The following is a 19,532-nucleotide window of genomic DNA, read 5'->3' as shown; positions in this document are numbered from 1 at the left end:
ATATTTGCAAGTGAATACACTGGTAAAGGGGATTAGACATAACTCTCCATAGAAGGGGAGGTATCATCACTCCCATTCTGGCGTGGGACTCGGCCGTATCAGATTCATCCCATGCACATTGCCAGCAAACACTAAGCCCTTATCTCTCCTCTGGGCCTCTCCGGAGAGTTTACAATTTCTCGCTTCGTTGGAGCCTGAGCTGAGCTTGTTACTGGCACAAAGGCTGAGAGGTGGCCTGGTTGAGAGCACACAGCCGCCCCCACCTCTGGACAGACACATTTCCCGCAGATAACGGACAACTTGTTGGACAGTGGCACAACACTGTCCCTAAACATCAGTACGGCTGCCACACATCCTCCAAGCTGTGGGACTCACAACAAAGCCAAAGTTCAGAAAAATACATGACACACCGACATGGTGTCAGTAAAGGCTCCTTATTAATGAGATGTGTTGGAGGTGGCAGAGGGACGTGAACTCAGCAGATGTGGTCTGGTCCCTGGGAGACTCTTCTCGCTTCTGCCGCTTTTCTCTGAGGGCACAAGCATCACAGACAACATCCTATTTGCAACACTGCTACTCCCAAGGGGATTAATGATAGGGACACAGACATGGAATTTAGGTTGAATTTGTCTTTTAAAACCAAAATCCATGTTCACTCATTTTTAGACAACTGAAATAATGTAGTATTTACAATGATCAGTAATGTATGTTTTTTACAGCCCTCCAGTTTCAATCTGCTCTTTATTAACTACTATAAATATAACAGCTAAGGCCTTTTTTTTGGGGGGGGGGGGGGGGGGCCCCCCCACAAGCTTATTATCATCATCATTAAATGTTACTTGACTTTCAGTGATGTAAATTAATGCAACTTAAAGAAATAAAAGGACTTTAAGTTTTACAGGAGATAAAAAAGGAAGAAAACAAAAATCCAGAGATTTATTTTTTTAAATTCAACTAAGCAGGTTTTTTTTTAATTAAAATATGGTTTAGCCTTTTTTTTAATTGCATATGCCCTGTTTGCATAAGTTTAAAAAGCAAATGAAAAGGGAAATGGTGAATTATTCACATGTAAGTGACCCTTATGTTCATCTTCTGAACATTAGGAATGCTTCAATTTGCAAATGATTCATTTACTTGAGATTTAAAACACAAAAGCTATAGTGCTTTATCAGCTTCCTCTTAAATGTCAAAGAAGTAGCACAAACCACGCTCGAAAATGATACATTTACTTGCCATTTTTATGGTTGAAGACATTTGTTTAAAACAGAAGAAACAACGTCTACAGTCAGAAGAATTGAATGTGTTTACTAATGACAGTATAAATGGACACCCACAGAAGCAGGTTGAGTCACAGCGCAGCAGTAACTGTTAGATGATGCACAAAGTGGAGGTTTACATGTGGCTTTACAGCAGAAACTGCAACAGATTTTTATAGCAGAGAAAAGTGTCAATATGGTTTCAGTAGATTTTAAGTTGACAAGTAACATTGGATTGCTGCTTGTCTTACAGTAGGACTCCCAGCAATTTCAGCAGACATGTTGCTGAGACAGCTCTGGCTTTGTTTTCTGGGACACAGTGAAATTCTATTTTCAGTCTTACTTGGTGCAGTAATTATCTGCATTGTTGGTGAGAATAAAGAAAATAAAGTGCATGAATATGTGCCGGTCAATTGGATTCTGTCAGTTCGAGCAGAATTGGGTACACAAGCGAGCAGCTTGCCAGCTTGTAATAACGATGGTGTTTGCGTGGAACAATTTCCCCTCTAAAACAGCTCATCAACAGCAGAGAGAGTCTGTCACCCAGGGTACGAAGTGACAAGTCTTCTGCATCTCTGTCTGTTATTAACATGTCTCTTACGACAAGCTCAATTATCTGACACTGCCCGCAATTTCCATTCCTTTTTCTGGCACAATGTAAAGTTCCTCTCCTTCATTTTCAAAGCTGGTCGTTTTGGATCCAGCAAATACTGATATAAGACATGTGTGGGAGGAGGAAGTGAAAACTGAAAGAAAAACATCTGCAAGTCAGAGCAAAGTTGCTACAGACATGCAACGTGGAGGCCTCCATCATTTCTGATAAAAGAGCCCCGTTCTAAAGCATTTTTAATATAGTAAAGTGGTGGATTTTCTTTGTCTTCTTTGCTTTTATTTACTTTTCAAAATGATAAAGTTTTGAGTAAGGCAGTTCAGGAGTTTTTTTTTTTTTTTTTTAAATCAGAAGAATTTAAACAAATGAGCATCAAATGACTATTATAGACTTTAGACGGTCAAAATACATGCTACAGAGCCAAATAGGTTAAGTCTATCTGTGACTGAAAATCATGTTTAATGATGGAGCAGTAAAGTTGCCACTTCTAATTCTATCATTTTAAGGTCCTGAATCATTTGAAGTTCACATAAGACTAAAATAAGGAGTATATAAAGTAAACTGCCTATCCAGTGTCTTATTCATTTGCTAATCTAAAATCATTTTAATGTTTATACCTTTGTTCTGTAAAGAAAACAAATAATTCACATTTTAAAATTTGTTAACAGCTTTGCCTGCACTCACAGACAGTACATTTGGAACATGGAACAAACAGCTGTGGCTGACTGCAGCAATGTCTGCCAAATTTTCTCTGATAAAATTTGGCTCATTACAATGGAAAACGAACAGTAAACGCAAAATGTAAATACGGTGCAATGCTTGAAGAGATGGCTGGGCATAAGGAGAGGCCAGATAAGTGTAAAGCTAGCAAAAGTCCATTTAAGGGTGTTTGCTTCAGTTACTTGTCTTTACCTACATCTTAAATGCTGTAATTAAATGAACAAATACTCTGGGGCATAGAGCTATGCCATATAAATCTATGTATGTACAGCATATTTAATAGCATCTGTGCTAGTTAAAGCAGCTCCAACATATGATGGCTCATAAGCACACGCCTACTGAAAAATACTCATTTTAAATTAAATACCCAGTGGCAGATCTAATATATGACTTTTGACCCTGTTTAACCCTTAGGCATGTGTGTGTGTGTGTTTGTGTTGGTCTTCTCAGTTGTGTTTTTTTTTTTTTTTTTTTGCCACACAGGGTATTATTTAGAAATTTAGAAGGAAATACAAACCTGTCCCCTTTCTGTCACTGTCTAATCAAATGAAAGATGAACCAGTTTGGCCATATGACATATTGTATCATAGTGAATTGTATTATATCATATAGGTAAAACCATGATATGATATACATGCAATACATTTACACAAGGTATACATAATATTGTGGTTGCCATGATGTGTGTGAAAAATATGACTGATTCATTTCTATTTGCAGATTTTAAATAAATTAATTAAATCTTCCCGGTTTTGTCTAAACTCCTGGTTTCTTAACTCCATAAAGTCTTGTCCTCAGCACCCTGGCTTTGGTCGTATCTTGATCTCAGTTCAGTGGTCTTCACAACAAAACAAGCTGTCGTTAAATTAACTATGTGCTGGAAAAAGTCAGAGCTGTTTTAAGGAAACTCATGTAACCAATAAAAGGAAAAAAAAGAGAGAGAGAGAGAGAGAGAAAGCACTGAATGTTGTCCACATTGGTCTTAATACAAGTAAAGCACAAAGATGTTGTAGATGTTGATTAGTCCGGATCTCAGACAGCAGTGTAATCAGTAAGCTGTGTGTGATGTCTGTGACCTCCACAGTTTTGATTCCTCCTCTGTCTGTGGTGTAGCTGTACTCATTTAAATGTACAACATTTTCTAAAGGATTGTACTAATGAAAAATTAAGTTAAAGGTGCTCTCTAGCGGCAAGTCTTGATTAACTAACTAATGCAGGAGCTTGTTCCTTTTCTGATTTACTTTAATGAACCATTCAAACAGCTTTTTCACAGAACTGCCTAATGATTATTTTCAGATTTTACAATCTTGCAATCATTTTTGAATAACCTACTAAAATACAGGATAAATGCCATTGAAATTACTAACATCTTCTTCATATTGTGACACAGAGAAAATATGAGAAGACGTCTCCTTCAACCTTTATCCTTAAGAATTTCTCTTTTTGAAAAGCTTGGTTCTCAATCTGAAAAGTTCAAGCCAGATCATAGCTGGCAACAATTCTGGAAACTACTAACGACCCTAAATGCCCGTTAGATGTTACCTTAATGCTTTGAATTCAAAAGCTACCTTCCACTTGTGTGTGGAGAGATGCATGTAAAGTGAAAATGTTCCTCCAAAGTGAAATATCCCTGAGGGTGGGAGTGTCTGGGTTGCTGCGGGGGAACGTTAGAGGAAGTGGTAATGATGACAGCTCTAACTCAGTGCAGGTGCAGTAAAGCATGGCAGGTTGGTCAATTGCCCAGAACCCATTACTTCTCCCTGGAGACCAACCTTGTAATGTGCAAGGTACCTTCTGTAAAGGATTGACCTATTGTCAACAGGGAAATTTCTCAGGTTTCACATAAAGACACAAGCACACCTCACAAGGTTATGCAGGCATGTGAAGAGTGGATCAAGTGTTAAGGAAGCTGAGTTTTCTTTATAAAGAGAACAATAAAGTATCCAGCAACATATTGTCTTTTTGCATCTCATGGCTGGTCTTGCGAGACAGATTTCATACTTTCTTAGGCTGCTGGAGACATTTTGCATTTTGTAAGCACAGAGCTGGTGAATGTGAAATTCTTGTTTGTAAGTTGTACTAAACAACCTGTAACTGTGCTGCAGATGGGAATGGGTTGACCTTGGGTGCCAGATACATCTTTGTTTCTGTCATCTTCAGACAGTCAGTGTTTGACCACTATCTACCAGATGCATTCTATCCGACACTTGTAACAATAGTGTAAATGGGGCGAAAATTGAGCTCACCTTAAAGGCAGACTTCAGTCCTCTTGAAGGCTGAAAGCCCTGGATGAGCACAGTGCCCAGTGGCAGCTCAGAGTCCTTGTTTTGCTCCCTGAGACGCGTGTAATCAGAAAGAAAGTCCAGCACAGATTACAGTCTTCAATCAGTCAGTGAGGAAAATGATATGTACATCATTGTCTCTGCTGCACATCCCAGCCACTGTCAGCCTGCATGCATATTACCTGTGTCAAAGCTGCCAGTGACATGACGAGAGAAACTGAGAGCCATCACAGAGCCGCCACTCAGGGAGGGTTGTCGGGTCTGCGAGCGCAGCAGCCAGATCCAGTCTCCATGGGGACTCTACTCTGACCTCTTCTGTGTTGTTGACACCATTTAATGTACATTTTCAAATACAAAACGTTTCCTTTCATATCTCAAATCGTTTTCAAGGGGTTGAAGGCCAGCTCTTGTCACCAAAAGAAAATACTGATCACACACTTGCAGTTTTTACTCTCACTCAAGTCAACAAAAGTTGAGACTGTACGACCTTGAGGTGCACAATAGTTATTTCAGACTGAGTGAAAACTATATGACTGCTGTGAGAAATGGCTAAAAATTATCCCGCATAATCTTCTCACAGATCTATAATGTCATCTTATTCAATTGTCTCCTTACCAAAAAACAGACACATACTGTGTATGAGTATAACAGCATAATGTGGGAAATTTTGATGGAGGTGTCTCATTCAATTTTCTCAGCTTGACCTGGAAAAACATACATAGTATAAATGCAAAACAGTGGGAAGGAGAAATTACACAATGAAGACAGCAAAGATAGATCTGATCTGAATTCCTCCCTCTTGAAATAGGACGTAGTCACACCATAATTTCCCTGAGACAAAAGTATTTAATTTAAAGCTGTGAAGGGCACCTCTGCACATAAAATGATGGAATATGATTTGCTGCCACACATTTCACTCTTTTCTACCCAATGTGCATCTTTAAGTTTAGCATCCACCCCAACACTGTTTATAATGACCAAAAATACATGAAAAACTAAATCCACAAGCATGTGACACAAGCAGTTTACATAATAGCCCCCCTGTCCCCACACCAGGTAGCTCTTCACCTTCAGAAGTCCACATCTTAATGCAAGGTCAACACAAGCAGTTTCTGTTTGTCTCCTCTGGTCCTGCTGGGGCTACAAAGGGAGGTCACCAAATGGTCTCTGATGGGGGGGAAAAAAAAAAAAAAGCCACTGACCTTCTGCTAAATTGGCCACATTCAGTAGAGAGGGAATATCCGGTTATTGAGTTGATCCATGCTGTGTTTCCTTGGCTGGGGAAAATTATCTGGGCTACTGTCTGACTTCTGCAGTTGATCAAGGGCGAGAATGTGCCAAGGCTACAGACACGACACTTTTTTAAATATTGTCTCAAATGTCCTAATGGCTTAAGAGAAAAGCAACATCAGTACCCTGCTGTAAACAAAAACATTAGGCGGGATGGTAAGTGCTTTCCACTTATTGAAGAGACTTGCAGTTCATATCCGAAAGAAAATAAATAGCGGCTTTCTGTTTTAAATTCTGTTTTCAAAAAAAAAAAGACATATTGCAAATGAATGCAGCTGCAGAACCCCAACAATTCATTGCACTGTACTTTCAAGTTGTTGATTCCTTGAGAAAGGCAAATAATAGTCATTTTGCAAAATTGCAGGCCTATCCTTCAACAACTGGAGAAAACCGTTAAAATTGGGCACAGCTCAGGAAGAAGCAGCCCTCTTGTTGAAGTATTTCATATATTTGGGACAGCATAATGAAATAAGTCATTTCTGCCAACAGTTCACATTACCTCCCAATGGTTAAGAGCCATAATCCCAATAGCATTTTGAATTCTGCCACGCATACAGTTGGAAATGTTATTGCATGATTACAGTGTTCCTCTCCCTCTACATAGTTTTTTTATTTATGTATTTTGCACATGAATTGGAGAAGCTGAGCACTATGTACAATTATACTGCAATTTGAAAACTGAGCAAGAAGAGCCAAAGCTTTCTGCTACAACAAAAACACATAGTAAACTTGTAATGCAAGCACAGTTTGAAATGATACCCATCTGTCACAAAAAGCACCAAAGTTGTATAATTGAAAAAGCCTCCACTCTTCACCTATTTTGCAAAATGTGCACCACATTGTGCCTACAGTGCAACAGTTACAACATACTCCTGAGTGTGTGTTGAAAAATCATGGCTGCCTCCGCAATTAAAAACTACAGTGTTTGAAACGAAACAAAAGAATCCTCTCATGATTTATTAACAAAACTGCTGGAAACTCCTTTCATTTTGGTTTTTAACATAGCTTCACTTTATTCTTTGCTGACACAAACGTCAGAACACAAATAAATGAGCTTAGCTGACAAAGTTAGTCTGCAATCCAGGTGGGCAGTTGAAATGACAGTCTGGACGTTGTCATGCTCGGTAAGCACCGATCTCTAATTCCTTCCTTTGAATCTGCAGAGCTGCCAGCGAGAATTGCCCACTGATGGCAGCTTTTATCTGCATTCGCCATAAGGACCAAGTCTCTTCCTGTTACAAGGCAGTTGGCACTTTGTCAAGTGAGACAGTTATTTCGGCTCCAATACCGGACAGCACTGGACTATGATTTACATCATACATCCTTAAGGCAGATCATACAAGCTACTGGTAAACAATATTCAAGCAGAGGGTGTAATTATGGAAAACAAATACCTGAATCTCAGAGCTATAATAAAAACAAAACAAAAAAAAGATTACCTTAAGGCTCTCCAGTTATCAAATCTGCAACACTTCACAACTAGAAAAACCTCGATTCCCTGCGCTGATCGTCCCTGAGGTCTGTGTATCATAGATTTCATTCCTGCAGGGGAGCAAAGATTATTACAATATTCAGATTACCGAGCAGGAGAAATTAATTGGACTAATTAACATACAAGTAAATGATGATACCGTTAACACATTTCATTAACTCAAACTGTCATTCTATGTTCCTGGTGCACTTGGTATTGCATTACAATGAATTAGATTCATTAAATTATGCAAATGAAAGGCATGACAAAATGGACGAGTCCTTTTTAACACTATAAACCACATTCACTCACTCCACTTTTTTTGCAAATTGACTAAGACTTAAAAAGCATGTGCTTCTCACTCAGATTTACTAGATAAAGCCTTCCACAGAATACACTTTCAATTATGTTAACAGACACTGAAACCACGTAGGCTATTATATGCCACCATCTCGAGCCTAATATTCAAGAAAAAAACAAAACACACCTGACGGTAAAGTGCATATTTAATGGTTATAAAGACGGTGATGCAGTATGTGTGCTGCTATTGTGCGTGGTTAGTTCCGGGTTTATCAAATTACTATTTGAGTAAATAATGGTGACAAAAAAACTTTATACAGAAACCAGGAATGTGTAATTATAAGACTTTGCTAGTCACTCGAATGTATATATATATATATATATATATATATATGTATAAATATCTAGGTTACTCATCATTCTTCTGTTGTTTGTTTGAAGCCACGGGGCAGCACTTTATTCTCCAGCTGCAGAGTACATTCCTGACATTTCTGTGTGACATTAACTTGCAGTTAATTGAGGGTCTGCACCTGCTGTTGGCCTCTGCAACTCCTGTCTTCATCGCAGCAGCTCTACATGAAGAAGGTCAAAGGGTCAAACATGCCTCTTGTCCTGCTCCCTTGGCTGCAGTGACATCTACTGGACTACAAACCCTGAGTGTAAGCTGCAAAGGGAGAATGAACTTCTTGGTTGGCTGACACGTCTTCACAAGGAGACAAAGCAAAAACTTTTGAAGAAATAAAACAATAAAAAAACAAAGATATAGAAATTTTTTTAAACTTTCTCATGATCAGGTATTTAAAATACAGAACCAGTCGAAGGTTTGGGTTAGTGTGTCCAGACTTAAGACTGGTAGTGTATGTAATATCAAACCACTCTTTGACAGCAGGCAAAGCCTGACTAACTATGCTAAAATCTAAAGAACTGTAAGAGAAAGCAGAAAGAAAGTGCATTCATTTGTAACAAAGATTTATATTGATATTATATATTGACATATTTATACAGAAGACTGGAGTGAAGCTAAACCTTCAGTGGTCAGTCAAGAATATTAAGATGCTGAAAGTTTCAGCATCTTGCTGTTTGACTCAAAAACCTCCAAAAAAAGGACCAAATAACCGTTATGAAATTAGTGATTTTTACATGTCTCAAGTAACAAAACAGAAAAAAACTTAAAAAAAAAAAGAAAAAACCCAAATGAACAACACTAACAAAATAAAGACCCACATATGTTACGATTAAATTCACTGTTCAGTGTGCACTCAATTTAACAATGTGGGGGTGGGTATCAGAAATTAGATAGAAGCTATAAAATAGAGGGGTGTGATACAGTAAAAGTAAAACACAAGGACAGATAAAAATTCAATTTGCTTACAATGGATATAACACAGATTCTTAACTAAACATATCTATCCAAAGTAATAAACAAGATTAAAGTGATGACAACAGTGCTGTTAAAAAGAGTACCATGTTCAGTAATCACAGATTTACCAACTGCACGATAGGCTGGTGAAACAAGATACTTATGAAAAATTCTGCAAAGCTGTTTCCATGACACCAACATAAGTTGAATTAAACAGAAAAAAGACATTATAGGATTCAATGCGCATAGACATAGGTAACATGACAGCTTTAACCAAAAAAAAAAAAAAAGAAAGAAAGAAAAAAGGAAGAAATAAAAGCATTTCTTCACTACATCCCACTATGGCCAGAGAAGTGACTGGGGTGATTTACTTTACTTATAGCACGCAGTCAAGAGTCACCCTGAGTTTGGAGTCAAATTTGGCAATTACCACCACAAAAAAGGCTCCCCACCCCGCTTATATTACAACTTTTTTTTTTTTTTTTTTTTTAGAAGTTCTCCAAAAAGAACAAAAGGATACAAAAACACATCTCAATTACATATAATGGAACCATTTGAAATATTCCAGACCTTCATTATCACAAATGCATAATCTATGTAAAGCCTAATATAAATAGCTGTTGTGTCAAAATATTTTATAAGCAAACAAGGTGTGTCATCATAACAGAATGTGTTCAATAGTCATTATGATACAAAACTTTGATTGTTTTTCATTTTCACGTTTGAAACATATTCATAAAAACAAACAAAACTAATTAAAGAAGGGCTTTTGCTGGCAGACCGCCTGCCTTGGAAGCAATGCATATTAATAATTTAAAATCACAAAGTGAAAAATTTGCATCGACTTTATAACTTTACTTCAAGTGGATAAAATTAGTTCTGCTGTAACATTTAGTCTCTGCTGAAAAGAACGTGAAACTAATTTTGCTTATAAGGATATAATCAAAATATACTGTCAACAAAAGACAAGATTTTCTTAATGTAGCAATACATTTCCATGAACACACAAAAAGAAAAAAAAAACATTAACAAATACATAGATTTTGAAACAAACTGTAATCCTACATCTTCAACTACATAATATTGTACAAAATAAGGCATTTCACTGTGTTTACTGCAATGTCTTTATCCACCTTTTTCGTTTCCACTTGCTTTTTGTTTTTCCTCAGTGAAAACTGAGCATGGATGTCTGTGTTTATATATATATATATATATATATATATATATATATATATATATATATATATATATATATATGACAGTCCTTCAAAACTTGAATAAAAAAGCAGGTAGGAGTATACAGTATAAGAGATGCTGTAGAAGTTCATAAATGGAGAGCACATTACTCCATGACTTCACTAGCCGCTACCGTGGTAACGAGCTGGAGAGGGATCTCTGCGTTGGCCAGGATGTCCTGGGCGTTGTTAGAACCCTGCTGGATGTTGGTGAGGATGAGGGTGGTCCCGCCTGCCGTGGCGATGATGCTGTCGGAGGAACCTGTGGATTCCATTGAGGCCACCACGGCGCTGCCAGAGTTCACGCCTTTTTTGTTCTGATGGGTTTTAATGTGCTTCGCCAGGTGGTCGCTCCGCATGAAGCGCTTGGAACATTCTGGGCAGACAAACTTCTTCTCTCCTGCCAGAGAGAAAATAATAGTTCGATAGAGTTTGATATTGAATATATTTGAAGACATAAAATAAAGTTTATAAAAATTTCCTGAAAAGCTACATTTGAAGGATTAGCAGACAAACTACATTTAAGATAAATAAACAACTGTTACAGATAAGTATATTCTTGAGCCTTAAGTTTTATAAAGCACTATTACTGAATGCTGTATAAGCTTGGATCAATACTAATCTGAAGTAAGTGTTTAAAGCCAGTCTGCCACTGACTAAACTGACAAATTGAGACTAAACAACTGATATCAATTATCATCAACTGAATGCCTAGAAAGATTAAATATACTGTGAATGGCAACAGTGCAGCTGACAGGGTAATGAAAAGCTACCATAACCAATCCTGTCAGAGGCCTCCATCTGCTGATGGCATGGTGGGGTAAAACAACATAGCTTTATCCCTTTCAAAGGTCTGTCCATTAAGTGTCATCACATATTGTATATCATTATGTTGTTCGGATACATTTAGTCATTAAAAAGAAAGTAGACTCCCTTCTGAGTCTAAGTTTTTGCATTAAAGGCATATTGACAAGTCACCTGGTCCTTAGCAGGTCTTAACATAAGGTAAATAAAACCTCAAAGAACGACACCACATGAGACATTGCTCTGTCATTACTCATTAAATTAAAACTAAGCCAAAATGCAGAAGCAGTGTCTGAAAAGTTCCATGATTTAGTAGCTTGTAGAATCACCATTTGGAGTAATAACTTTACTTAAGTTATCATTTTCAGTATTACATTATCAGTCTTTCTTATGTTGTGGCCTATTCCTGCTCAATATATGAAATGCTCTTTCAAGGCCCTCCCACAGCATCTTAGTGAGGTTGAGGTCTGTGCTTGACGGATTCTTTCCTTCTTGTGTTTCATGTAGATTTGCTGCTGCACATTGTCCTGTTGTATGACCTGATTCACCCAAGCTTTATCCGTCTCATATTTGACTCTAGAATATTTTAGTAAAAGGAGGAGCTTAATACAAAGCGCCCAGATCCTGCAGCTTCACAACAAGCCCAAATCAACGCCCCTCTTTTTTTTTTACAGCTGCTATGAGGTGTTTGTGCTGACACAGAGTTTGGTTTACACCAGAAGGGGTGTGGATGCTGCAGGTTATGGCCAGACTCCTCCACTTCGATCTTGTCTGTCAAAAGAACATTGTTCCAGCAGTCTTGTGGTTTGTTCAAATGCAGTATTGCAAACCTTAGTCATGTTGCGGTGCTAGAGAAAAGAAGTTTTCTCCTGGCAACTCCTCCAAGCAACCCATACTTGTTCAGTCTTTTCTAATTGTACTGTCATGAAGTTTAGCATTTAACTTGCTAACTGGGGCCTAACTGGAGTCTGACATGTAGCGCTTGTGTTTTTTTTTTTTTTTTATTTTTTATTTCTTTGAGTCTGATCTTGGTTAAAATTTACTGGGAGCTATGGTCCTGGGAAGGTTGGAAACTGCTTGAATGTTTCCCAAATGTGAATATTTTTTTCTTTGTGTAAAATGACTCTAAATAGTTTTGAAATGGTCAAAAAGCCTTTCCAACGTTTATGGGTAGCACTGCTTCTTTGAGCTCACTGCTGATTGTCTTTCCTCTTTGGCACTGTGTTAACACACACTTGAATGACCAAGAAACAAAAACTCTTTCTTTTACAGAAGTGCTCACACTTGCTTATGATCAAATAATCAATGCATTTGATCAGCAGAGTGAAGAATTACAGAATAAAGACAAAAATTTCCCTCTTGTAAAGCACAGCTCACTTCTTTAGTCATATTTTTGTATAATGTGTTGTAAAAAAACACTGCTGAGCAAACTCTTCAAGCATGAGTCACATCCTTAAAATGACTACAAAGTCTATAAAATTTGGATGTCCTCACAATGATTTCCCAATCGCGATATGAAATTTAACATGCTAGTCCAGAGGGGAATGAATGCTGTAATTTCCAACATGACTTTTCAGGGCTCAAATTAACACATTTTACTGATTTCATGGATGTTTTCTTGATGTGCAAACACAGAGAAAGCAAAAAAAGAGGGGCACCTGTGTGTGTTCTCCTGTGCCTCTGGAGCTCATCACTGCGTGTGAACCTCTTCCCACAGAACATCCAGCTGCAGACAAAAGGTCGCTCCCCTGAATGCCAGCGCAGGTGCGCTCGCAGGTGCGATGTCTTTCCGTACACTTTCCCACAGCCCACGATGTGGCAGATGTGCTGTTTCTTCTTTCCCATGCTGGAGCCTCTGTGAAATACAGGCACAGACATAAGGTATTTAAAAGTCCTGGTATGTTGTTCAGATCTAAGAAGGAGTAAAATCACCAGCTAGGCTTACAGACCTCCCACCAGACTCTTTGCAGTTAGGACATGTGCATGCCACTCTGCGCAGCCTCTTGCCCTCCTGGCCTAGCTGATCCTCATCATCCACCAGCCTTCCATGGAGGTGGGACAGATCACTTGTGTTCAGGGTAGAATCTGTGTTTAGCCACTCTCCAGAGTCTGGCTCTTCCTTGATCTGAATATCTGAAATGTTTATATGACTTTATCAACACAAGCTCTGGCAACAACTACGTAACAGCAACAAAGCCCAATGCATGTGAGTGACCGTATGGCAGCAAATTTCAGTTTTCATGTTTAAATCCATATGAAGTGTAGTAAAAAGTAATTATACTTGACTGAAATAAAATTTATCAATGATGACCTTATAATTGTTAACATGTTATTAATGTGAACAGTTATGTATAAACTCTGAATCTTAATTGCCCAGATAATCTAAATACATGGTGATCAAATTAAACACATAAATGCAGCACCAGAATCCTCCACCATGGCAAGTGTTGCCTCTATAAAAACATTAGTTTTTAATCAAGTACAAAATTTAAATAAAACTGACAAAGGAGCCCAGACTTAACTGAGCCAATACGAGACAGAGGAATTTGTTTTATATTGGTTTCTGTATTATTTGCCAGCTGGCTTTTTCATCACTTAGGCATCCAAATCTGCAGAGCCACTACAACAAGAAAAACCAAAACCAAAACAAATAAAATAAAATAAATAAATAAATATGAGATGCTATGCTGTCCTACGGGGGGCTCTTTAGACCACATAACCCTCAGAGAGTCTCTAGGGTGTTCCTGAGCCTTTTTAGTGCCTTTCTAGCATGGCTTCTGTGAAAATGATACCATATACCAGCAGGAGCCATGACCATGTAGCTCTAAATGTTACTGTGGACTGTCAGTGATTTTGCACAACTGTTGTAAATGCAGATCTTAAGTACATTATACCAAGCTAAAGTAAATCACTCAAGACAGACATTTTAGAAAAACTACTTGGACTACTTCTGGGTAAGAAATAACAACAGTGGCACTTAATTATGGCATCTGAAAAAAAAGGAGCATTTTAATTGTAAAAGCCTTTAAAAGAACTTGAACACTGGCTTAGCTAAGAATTGCTCAACTATGCCATCAAGCAATTTAAAGAGATGTAAATACAATGTAGTAGATATTCACACAATCGTGTAAAGAGGTTAAATAAGACAAAATAACTACATGGGTATATCATTGGTTGGAGAGAACATTATTTGTCTGATAACAAGAAGACCTACTGTACCTGCAAGGGTATTTGTGTCTCCTTCCTGTTGGGCCACTGAGTTCACTGTTACTGTCTGTAGGTTGGGGATCTGCCCTGCACTGATGCTACCCAATGACAAGGTCTGGACTGGTGCCAGAGTTATCTGCTGGGGTGGTGTGGTGGGTAGCTGAAGGTTCTGAAGGTTCTGCACTCCTTGAACCTGGAAGGTCTGCCATTGTATTTGGCCCGATGGTGTGACTGTCTGAGCTTGGATGATGAAGGTTCCTGGGTTGATCAGTTGCACGTTTTGCAGATTTTGTCCCCCTGCTGCAACCACCTGACTATTTGTGGTCTGAACAGGCACCTGCTGAAGCTGAATGATGGGCTGAGCTGGGGACACCTGAACGTTCTGCTCCTGATTCTGCTGGATGAAGCCTTGTTGGAGACTGGCACTCGAGTCGGCTTGCTCTGCAGCCACTGATGATAATGAAGTGTCATGTGAAAGGAGACCAGCTTCATTTGCTGGAAGATGCAGCTGAGAGGAAGACGTTGGCACAAATATCTCAGTATTTCCATTCGAGTCATTTACTGGTAGTGTCTGTGAGAGGTGATCATCTGTTTTGGCTAGACTCTCGGAACCATCAACAGGCTGACTAGTCATAATCAACTGGCCATCAGCAGTAACCCCTGTTGCTATAGTCTGAGCACCCGAGAGGCCAAGAGAGTCCAAGTCAACGCTGTTAATAGGAACAAAGGTGATGTTCCCAGGCAAGCCCACAGGCACATTAGTAACAACCTGACCCTGGTTATTGAAAGTGGAGCTGCCAATAGAAACCCCTTGAATCTGCTGGACATTAGCAGTCTGTGAAATGAGGTTCTGGTTGTTGTTAAGGATGCTTGCAGCTGATGTCACACTGAGAGTTTGGCTACCATCAGGTAAGATGTGAATCTGCCCTGTGGCATCCTGACTCAGAGTTGGCCCATCCACACTGGATGTGGAGAAGCTCAGCTGTCCGTCTGCTGTCTGAATCTGAGGAATTACTTGGTACTGAATGTTAGGCACTGAATTGGCAGAGGAGTCGTCTGTTCCCGATGTCACAAAGATTGGCTGACTCTGTAAGTTTTGGAGGGGAAGAACATACTGTCCATTTGATGTCAATATTCCTTGACTTTGGATTTGTATTATCCCAGACTCATCCTTTGCTGTTGTTGTAGGTGTTAACACCTCCCATTTGTCAGTCTCAGTAAGTTGCGAAGATGGATCTGATGTCTAAGAAAGAAAATGAGTGACAATAAAAAATATATTATAAACATTTAAGCACAAGTTTAAAGTATACACATGGGACCTTTGGTCAACAGAAGACGGGGAAATTGAAGGTTTTTTCACATATATGCTGGCAGTCTTATTAGCTTTAATATGTGGGTGTTCACACATCTTTTCCTTTGGTCTTGATGTATTATTTTGTAGAAAATTGTTATGTGGAAACAACTAACTGAGTCTGGAAATTGCATCTTAATCTGACAGATAATGCAAACATTAGGCCATTTAAACGCGCTACATCATCAGGGGCACATAGACATACCATGAAAACCTCTACTGACCAAAACAACACCCGTTTCACCTTACTGCTCCATTCTTCTCTTAATCTTTTCTGGAGGCAAGTATACATTTTTAGGTGAACTTCATTGAGGTGCTGCACCCACAGCAGATTTTGAATGACAGAATTCCTAAAAGCCTAAACTGACTTGGAAAATGGGGAAACATATCTGAATTTGTGTCACACATATCAAATAGATATGAACAGAGAAAGACTTGAACTCCACTTAAAAATACTGCTACAGCTGTAAGTGTTTATTAGCAATAAATAAACGTAACTATTTTTTTGCAATGGCTTGACGCCTGGACCTGTCATATCTTTCTTTATAACAAAATTAGCAGTATTTCGATTTAATTGTATTTGACTGAGGAGACATTTAATAATATGATACACTCAGGTTGAACATAACAGTAAACTGGTATAAATTGAAAGTGAAACCGCAACAACCTTCGCTTATGAAAGTATAGAAAAAATAACATTGAGGCTTTGATGACATCCAGTCCAATCTTAGGTTCGAACCTTTCTGTGTGGAGTTTGCATGTTCTCCATGTGTATGCGTGGGTTCTCTCCGGGTTCTCCGGCTTCCTACCATGTCCAAAGACATGCATGTTAGGTTAATTGGTCACTCTAAATTGCATATGTATGAGGGAGTGCGTATGTGAATGGTTGTTTGTCCCTATCTGTGTTGGCCCTGCAACGGACTGGTGACCTGTCCAGGGTGTACCCTGCCTCTCATCTGTTAAAATGAGCTGGGATAGGATCCAGGTACAGATGAAAGGAGGAATATTTTATATTCAGTTATTATCTTATTACTATTTTACACCAGATCACAACAGAAGTAATCTAAGGTTCCCTTTCCCTCTAGCACAGGTTTATATTTTGTCCTTTTACTATAAAAATCATACATCCTGTTCTTATTTATCTTGTCACATTGACATGTAATTACGTTGCGTCATGTCTCTACATGTCGTGCCGCATGGCCACACAGTTGAGCTACACTCCCACCAGCAGAGAGTGAATGTTGGAAATTCTCGCACCAACCACCTGTAAATCAGACAGAAATATCTGCTTTAATGTCTGCTCTTATCTAATAATAACAGCAGATGGAGGAGAAGCAAGTGGAGGAGTTTTCCTGCTCCGGTATACTGAGAACTACATGCACAGCTGAACAATCAGTCTTTTCGTCATTGTCAGTTTCTGAGGCGCATTACTGCTTAAAAATGGACGTCTCACATTTAGCTTCTATCTCTTAACACTCGTAAACTAGCTAGCTAGCTATCGGCATATTGCATGTCTCCAAGCTTTTTCCTGTCTCTCCTGAAACAACATGCATGTGCGCAGGAGAGTTTTCTGGATGGGCAGGAGAGTGAACTGTCTGCTGTGAGTGAGAGAAGCCATGCCACATACGGTGAGCTTCACTCCGATCAGCAGATAGAGTGATACAAAGAAAAACCCATGTAGATGGCTTAAAACACTGCTATACTCGATGTTCGCAATATAGCCATTTTATATATTGTACGTAAAAGGTCTCGGGACACATAGATATCGTCCACCCCTTAACTCCTTTACTTTACCCAGTAGAGGTGAAGCAGACACAGGACTCTGCTGTAACTAGAAGAGCCGAGTGGTGTTTATTGCTAAAGCTTGTAACAATTCTGATTTCACAAGCTTTTTTTCTAACAACTAAACCATATATTGCCGCAACTAATGATAAATAAGCACAAATGAAAGACAGTTAAAAGCATAAAAAATCTTGACCTATGTAAGCTCACAATTAAAAGTTAAAAAAAATGTCACTGTACTTGTGTTCCTATTTTGATGGATATATTTAATCAGAGTGCATCAAGGATTTGAAGCAACAAAACTACAATACATAAAATATGATGTCTGAATCCACTCCCAACTGTACTGGCGTTCAGCCTGTTTAGTTTAGCTTTAGTAAACATAATTTGTCAAGGACATAGTAATGGTATTTTCTCCAGCTTGATATCAAAATACAGTGGCTATTTTTTTATCAGATGTAGCAGAGGTGCTGACTTACCACATCAGCGGCAGCACCTCTGTTCACCTCTGACGATGGTGACCCAACTTTAGTGCAGGTCGTGGCTAGCAGGTCGAGGGGTGATGGCTGAGTGTCCTACCCACAATAAGTAAGTTTAAAGGAAAGAAAGTGGGTGGCCATTAGTCAGGGCCACACAATGAGTGACTCATTGCTAAATTATGAAGAAGACGTTCTCCTTTAGCGTTGAGCCCCTCAGGCAGCACCCAGGATAACTTCGGAATAATGTTATGGTCTGGTTCGAGTTTAGTTGTCATTTCTATCCTAATAAAGGAGGCGGGGTTTTCAAGGAGCCCGAGAGGATGTGTTGCCTGAGAGGTTCAAATAAGGGTACGTTCCCCCCTCCAATTTTTGACATGTGTGAGCGTCAGTAGGCACCATTCAGATAACGGGAAATAATCTGTGTTGTAGAACCAGGACGAAAATCTTACCTGATTGCCCCTGTCTTCCTCCTGCTGCATAAAATTGCTTTGACTGCCATCCACGTCCAGGCCAGCCATATCATCTGGTTTCAGTGGCTGTTCTGGCGCTAAGTAACACAAACAAGCAAAAGGTTAGCAAAGTCAGAGAACAGCCGATGCTAATGTTAGCTACACATATCTGAGACTCACAGGAAAGAAGTATCCTTAAGCGAATATAAACTAGCGACCAATAAAACAACCAAAATAACAACAATCACGCCAGTAACAACACTATTATCTATGGATCTGCGATGAGGTTATAAATTGCTGAACGGAAGATGACTGGTGATCTGACTTAAATAAGCTAATCAGGCAGGCTAAGCTAACAAGCAGAGCGTTAGCTTAAACCGCTAACTTAGCCGATGATGATTAGCACTATCGCCAATAAGCATCCCTGCTAACTTGCTAGCCAGCTAATTTAGCCAGAGGATGCCCGAGATAGCTCGTTAGCTTACGTGGGTGAAAAATAATAGATGTTACGTACCAGTCATACCGTGACTTGTCTTAAAACGGAGGGTCCCAATAGTCACAAGCCACGGGACATGATTAGTAGATTGAATTGATTGTATTCGCCTAGAAACGGGTTATAACTGTCAGATTTTTTTATATTTTGATTGACGGGTGGTAGGTAACACAAGGGTGGGGCCTCCACTGTTGACTGGGAGTATCTGCGTCACAAACAGGAAATCCCTCCGTTCTACGTAAAGGGGATTGGTTAGTTATGTTCTTACTGTGATGTTACTTGCCAACTGAGGCGTCAATCACTTTTTGTTGTATTCTTTTCCTGTTTACTATTCATGTTCAGTGTTACAGTGTAGGTGGCAGTGAAGATTGTAACTACATTGTTCTTACCAGTTAATCTTTGTTACTGAGAAGGTTACTATTTATAGCTTAAGTTGGGCACGG

At 39.0% G+C, this 19,532-nt stretch overlaps 1 protein-coding gene across 3 annotated transcripts; it reads right to left on the bottom strand.

Moving 5' to 3' along the window:
• Window positions 1-8,881: 8,881 nt before the first annotated feature.
• sp3a (sp3a transcription factor) lies at window positions 8,882-19,270 on the bottom strand. Of its 3 annotated transcripts, none has more exons than XM_042002327.1 (7): window positions 19,111-19,270; window positions 18,597-18,694; window positions 18,148-18,243; window positions 14,548-15,778; window positions 13,278-13,461; window positions 12,987-13,183; window positions 8,882-10,924 (listed from the first exon to the last, which is right to left on the bottom strand). In XM_042002327.1, the coding sequence occupies exons 1-7, from the start codon at window positions 19,115-19,117 to the stop codon at window positions 10,632-10,634; spliced, it is 2,106 nt and encodes a 701-aa protein (XP_041858261.1). In that variant the 5' UTR covers window positions 19,118-19,270; the 3' UTR covers window positions 8,882-10,631. The 3 variants fall into 3 exon arrangements, with proteins under 3 accessions (XP_041858261.1, XP_041858262.1, XP_041858263.1); XM_042002328.1 differs by having other exon boundaries at window positions 18,148-18,234; XM_042002329.1 differs by lacking the exon at window positions 18,148-18,243.
• Between the last annotated feature and the right edge of the window lie 262 nt (window positions 19,271-19,532).

The sequence above is a fragment of the Melanotaenia boesemani genome, chromosome 12 (genome assembly GCF_017639745.1).
Source record: "Melanotaenia boesemani isolate fMelBoe1 chromosome 12, fMelBoe1.pri, whole genome shotgun sequence".
In the NCBI taxonomy this organism is placed as follows: domain Eukaryota; kingdom Metazoa; phylum Chordata; class Actinopteri; order Atheriniformes; family Melanotaeniidae; genus Melanotaenia; species Melanotaenia boesemani.
This window is presented reverse-complemented; position numbering and strand designations above follow the sequence as displayed.

What these genes read in the sequence shown, in the direction of transcription:
- sp3a (XM_042002327.1), bottom strand. An exon ending in AGGAAGACAGGGGCAATCAG is followed by an intron (nt 18,244 to 18,596) that starts GTAAGATTTTCG and finishes TATTGTGGGTAG; the next exon opens with GACACTCAGCCATCACCCCT. An exon ending in GCACAGGAGAACACACACAG is followed by an intron (nt 10,925 to 12,986) that starts GTGCCCCTCTTT and finishes TCTCTCTGGCAG; the next exon opens with GAGAGAAGAAGTTTGTCTGC.